Source organism: Rhagoletis pomonella, unplaced genomic scaffold (assembly GCF_013731165.1).
Source record: "Rhagoletis pomonella isolate Grant_MI unplaced genomic scaffold, Rhpom_1.0 Rhpom_scaffold_00011, whole genome shotgun sequence".
NCBI lineage: Eukaryota > Metazoa > Arthropoda > Insecta > Diptera > Tephritidae > Rhagoletis > Rhagoletis pomonella.
In genome coordinates, this window is record NW_023458565.1 from 24,908,883 (window position 1) to 24,916,087 (window position 7,205).

A 7,205-nucleotide genomic window follows, 5' to 3' on the forward strand; every position below is an offset into this window, starting at 1 on the left:
AAAGAGGCGAAGAGAAAGTTTATTGGGGAAAATATTTGTGAGCAGGTTTGGAACTTGCCTGAAAAATTTTATTAAATTAAATTGATAAAACAAATGAAATATTGCAATACGCGTATCAAACTAAAGAGGTTTAAGAAAGTTTACCATCGAAAATATTTTTGAGGCGAGTTGCTTGGACGCTTAGCTAGGTTTGAAAAGTTAAATTAAATTAGTGGGAACAAGAAAAGCTCTGATTCACTCGTTCGCCTAACATATAACGTCCTCTAGTTAAATACTTCAATATTTAAGTACCCGGAATCATAACTAGTCACTCCTCGTGAGAAGTTTTGCTTGTACAATGGGCATGCCGGCCAATGACTTAAGCCACTGTTGCGCCGAGATGATGCAGAAATTGAAAATGTAGAGCACTCTCTTTGTCGCAGCGCTGGCTTAGCGGGTGTTAGAGAGAAAACGCTAATTCCGCCATGACCTTTCTGACTGCCTGGTGAACGTAATTGCAGCAAGGACTCATAAATTTTCGATTTTTATTAATTTAACCTTTTAATCTGATTTCAAGCTTAGCGGACGTAAACGAACAGAGCTCCCAATTTGGTTTTTCGTTCTTTGATCGGGTTATACCCAAGTAGCTTATGGATGTGTGGTTTTACTACCGACCACGTTCCGATCGTATGGCCGAAATTTCCAATTGCATCTACCACAGGGGTTGCTTACGTTGCCCACAGTGCATGGCTGTGGCGTCGGGATTGAGTATAGTCATGCAACTGTAACTGCATACTATATCATAAAGAACCATCACAGCCCATTGCAGTCCAATTGACTTGGCCTACCTACTTACATTCTTATTCGTTTATGAAAGCTTTCACAGATTTCATTGAAAAATTCATTTGATCTTATCAAGTCGGTTTTAACTGGACAATTGTCATCTCTTTAGGGATTAATAAACGCCTCCACAAACACTAGTCAATCTGTCGCATGCCTGCGCTACTTACATACATACATATATACCCGCTGCGATAATGATGGAGAAAAATTAAGTACAGAGATGCATATACATTAGAGCGGGACCATTCGAATGAGACAAAAATGTATACTTACTTATAAAAATGTATTGTAGCGTGTAAAATTTGTTGAAGTAATGCATGAAGCTTCGCCCTCAAAATAATTTCTAAAGGCAGTGTCACACGTTTGGTATATTTGTACATTTTTGGAACGACATTTTCTTTTCAGTCACTCGATTGGTACAAACCGCGAACTTCTAATAGAAAATTTTAACAAATTATTTTTCGTGATTGAGATAAAGAAAAATATTGCTGCATTCACATGATTGGGACATGACTTGCACCAAATTTTCGGCAAATGCCCAATCGTGTGACACTGTCTTAAGAAGAGTAGTGACCCTAACATATTGTACTAACTCAAACATTGTATTAAAATCATTCCATCTTCGTAATTTTAAAATTGTCTTGCCCTAATGTACATTTGCACTGTAAGCCGGCGTATAGTTTTATTACTTAATTCAACAATGCGGCACATTTTAGATCAATCAACGCTTGTCAGTCAGTCGACTGCATGAGTTTATTCAGTTTTGGCACAAATGACGAAAGCACAGATTGCGAAATTGGAAACGCTGCCGTATTCGTAGCCGAGGCAGCTCATTGGCTAGTGGGCCGATGGCAGAAGTTCATTACCCACATAATACGGAGATGTAACATTGGAAATGAGATGTGCACAGAAGAATTTTGATAATTTCGAAGCGGACATTGGTAAAATTTTAAATATGCGCTCGAAACCTTTGAACCGTAAGCCCAAATGTCTTTAAAAAAAATATGTAAGCTTAATGTATGTCCTACGGGGTTTAATGAATAACGCGGCACAAATCGTTTGGGAACTAAGCGACATCAAACATTTTTTTGTGAATACTGAATGAAATTGGCGCTCGGTGAGAAAACGCGCGCTTGAGTCCAGTATTGAGGAAGCGAGCGAGTGTCATTATTTGCAATCAAGATAAATAGATGTCTTTAACACAATCGCCGCTTACGCTTACTAAGAGCTTATACTTACATATAAGTATGTATACAAACATATTATACAGAAGTTCACGAATGAATAGCGTCGAAATTCTTGAAAGTCAACAAAAGATTCGGTATTTGAATGTAATTTTATGTACATATTTACGTATAAACAAGCTCGTCTTATTGTGCAACTGAATTTCAGAGGAAGTGTTAATTAAATGCTGTTTTTCTTTAAATTTTTTCGAATACACTTAAATATTGAAGATAGTGAATAATAGCACACATAACTCGATCTTAGTTTGGCGCCATATATTTCGTTGGCGACTTTGAATAAAAAAGAGATCACTTATGGCTATATGAAAACATTATAAATCTTCATTGGCGGAATAAATGGCATGCTCAAAAAGATATAGTTGGTTGCAAATTAAGGTAGGTTAATTTTGTTTATTGTAGTGAAATCGTGACACTCTCAAGTATTTGCAGCATTCAGATAACTGAATTTCTTGTTAGTCACTTGATTTGCATATGAAAGCTATTTAAGTCTAGTGCTCTTATCTGGATTTAACAAAGAGAAAAAATTACTTGTGCAAGCAAATATTTTTGCAAAAAATAGTATGAATAATATTGTAGAAGTTTTAATTTTTGGAGTTCTAAAACAAATGCTATTTTTGAATTCGTGAAATTTTTTTTAACCACAAGACAGGCATGCCAATATTCACGCTCACGCAGATGTACTTTCATCTTTCAGTTAACCGTTTTTATATTTTTATTTTTTTTTTAGCAGTCAGCTAAGGATTTTACTTTTTGCTCAAACAATTATTAAGTGACGACTTATTAAAAATTCTTACCTTCTTAGGCGTATATATGTATATAGGCATACATAGTAGAATATTTTAGTCTCTTAACTACTACCCCATTGGGTCTTTTTGTCCCTTATTTTAAAAAAGTTTGAAGTTGGGTTAAAGTGTTCCACAAAAATGTTTGGCAACAAATTTTACTACGGCTCAAGGAAGATATAAAACGACTATTATAGATGAGTGAGATATTACGCGTAATCGAAATAAAGTTGAGCAAGTAATGCAAGATTTTTGTTAGGGCCGCCATAAGAGTGATCAATCCTATTATTATTAGTACGTCGGGTATACTCGCGCTGCGACCTAAAAGATCTATTGTGCTAAACCCTGATTGTGGTCACTCCAACCTTAGGCTATTCAAGAAATTAAGCACATTGGAGGGTGCCGTGTTCCAAATCTTGGATGGAGAAGACAATCGTTCCCCAAGGTGCATCAGTCTGCTATTCATGATACGCGGGCAGTCACACAGAATGTGCTCCGAGGTTTCCTCCGCCAGCCCACAGAACCTGCAGTCCGTCTCTACAGAAAGCCCCATTTTGTTTAGATGGTACCTTAACTTGCAGTGTCCTGTCAGGTAGCCTGTAATGGTCCTAAGACCCTCCCGGCTGAGTTCACGGAGTCTTTCTGAGTTCCTCTTGGAAGGAGTTATGAATTTCTTTGATTGTCTCATTCCCTTTGACTTACGCCAGTGGGCAGCAATCTGAGATTCCTCCCAACTCCTAAGTAGTTCTGCAGTGTATCCTATAGATGTACCACAGAAAGGCTCGGGACCATGCATTCGCGTTTGGGCCCCACGTTTTGCGAGATAGTCAGCCCTTTCGTTGCCTTCAAACCCTTCATGCCCAGGGACCCACCACAGCGTAACTCTATTATGGGCTCCTAGGCTATTAAGAAGAGTTTTACAACTGTCCACAAGCCTAGATGTCGTTTTAAATGAGTCTAAGGCCCTTAGTGCTGCCTGGCTATCCGACATAATATTTATTCTGGCCCCGTTTGTCCTTCTCCGAAGACATTCTCGAACACAGACTTCGATTGCGAAGATCTCCGCCTGGAATATGGTTGGGTATGAGCCCATTGGCAGACTTTTCTGGAACCTTGGTCCAAGCACGCCTGCCCCAGTACTCCCGTCTTCCATCTTTGATCCATCGGTATACCATACTTGGGACCCTTTGTCAATCATAGATATTATCGCTTTACAGCAGTCCCTTTCAGGAATTCTGACCTTGTAGGGCTTATCAAAGGATAATTTCGGTAGCATGATATCTGTGAGCTTGATAGCGGGATCATCCAGAAAAGGCTTGAGAACCTCCAAGTGACCCCAAAGATCTCCACTCTTCATGCTGATTACATTGGGCAGCCGTATGGAGCTCCAGCAGGCCTCCTTTTCTATCAGAATAGATAGAGGAGGAATGCCTGTAATTATACCGAGGGCATCCGTTGGACAGGTGCGCATAGCTCCTGTGATGGCCACACAGATCAAGCGGTGTAGCTTGCTCAAGGTGGCACACGCACTTGCTTTCTTTGCTTTTGGCCACCAGGCCAGTGCCGCATATGTGACAACAGGTTTCACGACCGTATTGAAAGACCAATACGTTAGTTTGGGTGATATTCCCCAAGTTTTACCATGGAGTCTCTGGCAGGCATAAAACGCCCTTGTAGCCTTGTTGGTAATGTTAAGGAGATGTGAGTTCCAATTGAGCCTTTTGTCCAGAGTTACCCCTAGATACTTCGCCTCTACTGAGAACTCAATTTCTGTCCCTGCCAAAGTGGGTTTAGTCAAGTTGACTTTCCTTCTATTGGTAAATGGGACAACGGTGGACTTCTGCGGGTTTATTGACAATCCCTTTGAAGCACACCAGTCTTCCGTTAGACTGAGCGCAGCTTGCAATCTGGAACAAATTGTGTCCTCATGCCAGCCGACAACGTAGATGACTAGGTCATCTGCATATCCATATGCCTTGAATCCATTGCCATTTAGCTTTTCAAGAAGTTCGTCAACAACCAGTGTCCAAAGTAGGGGCGATAAGACTCCCCCCTTGAGGACAGCCACGGGTGGCATTTACTGCTTGCCTGTCGTCTCCTAGTTCCGCTATTATGGTTCTGGACCTCAACATGCTTATGATCCAATCCGTTAGAAGGACAGGAATATCCTTTCGTATCATAGCTGTCGATATTGCTTCATAAGACGTATTGTCGAAAGCACCTGATATGTCCAGGAATGCACACAAAGCTATCTGTTTATACCGCAATGCCTTTTCAATGACTTGAGTTAGGCTATGAATTGCAGTAATAGTAGATTTGCCTGCCTGGTATGCGTGCTGACTCTGACACAGAGGCTTATTCCTGAGAAAGTTATCCCTTATGTGAAAGTCAATAAGTTTTTCTAGTGTCTTTACTAGAAAGGAACTGAGGCTAATTGGCCTGTACGCCTTTGGGAGTTGTGCTGAGTTTTTCCCCACTTTGGGTATAAAGACCACTTTGACTTCACTCCATGTTGTTGGTATGTGAGCAAGTAAGAGACTTGCTCTCAGCAATCTGACTAGTGGCCCTGATATTAAGCCCAAGCTCTGCTGCAGCAGGCATGGGAAGATACCATCTGGACCAGGGGATTTATATGCACTAAAGGTTGAAATGGCCCACGATATCTTTTCCACACTGACGATTCTTCCTGCTAGGCCTCTAGTCCTCCTGTTTGCGCACACAGCGTTCGCCGTGTTTGTCGAAGGACATGTGCCTTGTGGAATACATCCCGGGAAGTGGGTTTCTAGCAGAAGCCTGCTGGTTTCTTCCGGGGTGCCAGTGTAGGTACCATCTGGTCTTTTCAAAGTGCATAGGACTTTCGGATGATCTAGTTTAAGGGCCTTCTGAAGGCGATGCACCTCTGGAAGAGAGGAAATACTTCCGCAGTGCTCACGCCACGTAGCCCTTTTAGACCTTCTGAGCTCACAGTTGTAAGCGGTTAGGGCTGACTTGTAGGCGGTCCAGTCACCTGTTGACTTTGCCCTATTGAAAAGTTTCCTGGCTCTTTTCCTTAGTTTTCCGAGAGAATCGCTCCACCAAGGGACATCCCTTTGAGACTTCTTGGTTCTCAGTGGGCAGCTCTCTTCAAAACCTTGTTTAAGAACATCTTGGAACTTTCTCGCCTCGTCCTCAAGTTCATAGACGGATGAAATTGGTGCGGTAGAACCATTCACTTCCCGCTCTATGTGGAGGCGAAAGAGTTCCCAGTTTGTTTTTCTGGGATTTCTGTAAACATGGTTTGTTACTCTTTGGGCTTCTATATCGAATCGAATATGCCGGTGGTCCGACATAGATACCTCATTTGAGACATGCCAGTTTGAGATAAAGGTCGACAAGCTAGTTGAGGAAATTGTCAAGTCTAGAACCTCCCCTCTTATAGCATTGACAAAGGTCGGCTCATTACCCCGGTTAAGAATAAATAAGTTGTTCTTAGTGATAAATTCAAGAAATGACTCACCTCTAGAATTGGTGTCCGAGCTGCCCCAAACACAGTGATGGGCATTGGCATCACAGCTCATTATTAGTTTCAGCTTTCTCCTTCTGCAGTACTCCTCTAGGGCTATTACTTCCCTTGTGGGCATCTCACAGCTGTCGCCTGGGAGGTATGCTGAAGCGAGAACGACCTCTTGTTCTCCCATTTGAGTGGGCACTTTAGTCCATACAGCAGCTAAGTCCTGTTGTGTCAACTCTGAAATGGGAACAAAAGTCATGTTATTACGTAGTAATATGGCCGCTCTGGGCCTGCAGTGTGTGGTATCGTAGATTATCTTACCATCACAGTCGTTTAGGCCTTTAATAGCCCCGGCGAAAACCCACGGTTCTTGGATGAATGCGACATCCAAGAGTTCTGTTTTGAACCTCCTGCATAAGACGTCAGAGGCCGCCTTTGCATGATGGAGGTTCACTTGCAGGCACTTGATGTGCCTAGGCCTATCGCTTGGGGGGTTTGCCATTTTTCGGCCTTGAAGCCCGCTTGGCCATCTTTTTCCCCCTATTGGTGGCCATCAGGGTCTTCTCCTCCATTGAAATCTCCCCTCGACCTTGTCTCCGATTCGCATTTAGCGGAGGACGGAAGGGATTTTGGGCGAAAGGAGCCTTTGATCTCTCTGGGCTGGAAGGTACCCTCTTTTCCGTGCCAGGAGTGTCTTCTGAGCAGCAGGGCCGCTCTATGGACTCCTGGACAGGTGCTTTTTCCTTCTCCGCTGCCCCTGACTGCTCTGAAGGTAACCTTTGCAGTCCCTTGGGTACGTCCTTGGAACCGCAAGGTCCCTCTTTGAAGCACGCACTTTGTGCAGCGGAGGAGGAACTGGCTATAGCA

At 42.5% G+C, this 7,205-nt stretch overlaps 1 protein-coding gene across 1 annotated transcript; it reads right to left on the reverse strand.

Moving 5' to 3' along the window:
• Window positions 1–4,860: 4,860 nt before the first annotated feature.
• LOC118747232 lies at window positions 4,861–6,973 on the reverse strand. The gene is made up of 2 exons (XM_036481220.1): window positions 6,660–6,973; window positions 4,861–6,575 (listed from the first exon to the last, which is right to left on the reverse strand). The coding sequence occupies exons 1-2, from the start codon at window positions 6,838–6,840 to the stop codon at window positions 4,861–4,863; spliced, it is 1,896 nt and encodes a 631-aa protein (XP_036337113.1). The 5' UTR covers window positions 6,841–6,973.
• Between the last annotated feature and the right edge of the window lie 232 nt (window positions 6,974–7,205).

Coding starts and splice junctions, on each gene's coding strand:
- LOC118747232 (XM_036481220.1), bottom strand. CDS start 6,840: ATGGCAAACCCCCCAAGCGATAGGCCTAGGCACATCAAGTGCCTGCAA. Junction 6,576..6,659: donor AGGCCTAAACGACTGTGATG/GTAAGATAATCT, acceptor TTCCCATTTCAG/AGTTGACACAACAGGACTTA.